The 831-nt window shown below is 42.8% G+C and overlaps 1 protein-coding gene across 1 annotated transcript; it reads left to right on the plus strand.

The window, feature by feature from the left end:
* Positions 1–242: 242 nt before the first annotated feature.
* Positions 243–746, plus strand: LOC103728391 (glutamate receptor-interacting protein 1; the record flags this gene model as incomplete). The annotated part of the gene is made up of 2 exons (XM_008826425.1): positions 243–382; positions 552–746. Coding segments are annotated over 2 exons (335 nt in total), but the record flags the coding sequence as incomplete, so codon positions are not given.
* Between the last annotated feature and the right edge of the window lie 85 nt (positions 747–831).

The raw sequence follows: 831 nt of genomic DNA on the forward strand, positions 1-831 counted from the left end.
TCGAAGTTAAAAAATGCCCAAGTTCATTTTCAAAAGTAATTAAAACACTTTTTCTAATTTTATTGGAAACTATAAAGTAATCATAACAGATGCAGTTTTAACATTTCCCAGGAGAAAACTAGAAGTGACTTCTAGAGACCTTGCCAAGTCTTTATCATTATGAATGTGTGAGTGGGTCAGGAATTTATCCCCAGAAACATGTAGCAATTTTGTCTATATTCCCTACTCGTTTGGTGTTTCAGGACTGGCGCCATCCACGTTGGAGACCGAATTCTAGCTATCAACAGCAGCAGCTTGAAGGGGAAGCCTCTGAGTGAAGCCATCCACTTGTTACAGATGGCAGGAGAGACTGTCACCCTGAAAATTAAGAAACAGACAGATGGTAAGTGGGGTGAGAGTCCTAATTAAGGATTTCCAGTGTGTTTCCTCCTCTGAAAGAATGTGCTAGTGTCTGTATGTGTTTCCAGGGAAATGACTCTCTAGCTAGAGTATTTGAGGATCTTTTCACTTACATTTACACTGATACTTAACCTCTTTTACTGTCCATAAAGCCCAGTCAACATCAAGTCCTAAGAAGTTCCCTATCCCCAGCCACGCAAGTGAACTGGGAGATGGTGAGGAAGACTCCTCCCCAATACAGAAGCCTGGCAAGCTCTCTGACATGTACCCATCCACAGTGCCCAGCGTGGACAGTGCTGTGGACTCCTGGGATGGGTCTGGAATAGATGCCAGCTATGGGAGTCAAGGTATGTAAAATCCACCTCTGCTCCATTTAAATAATGTCTTTACATAATCCACGTCTCTTTCAGTGCCTGCACTCTAAACACACTG

This window comes from Nannospalax galili, unplaced genomic scaffold (genome assembly GCF_000622305.1).
Source record: "Nannospalax galili isolate Female #2095 unplaced genomic scaffold, S.galili_v1.0 C48867815, whole genome shotgun sequence".
NCBI classification, from domain to species: domain Eukaryota; kingdom Metazoa; phylum Chordata; class Mammalia; order Rodentia; family Spalacidae; genus Nannospalax; species Nannospalax galili.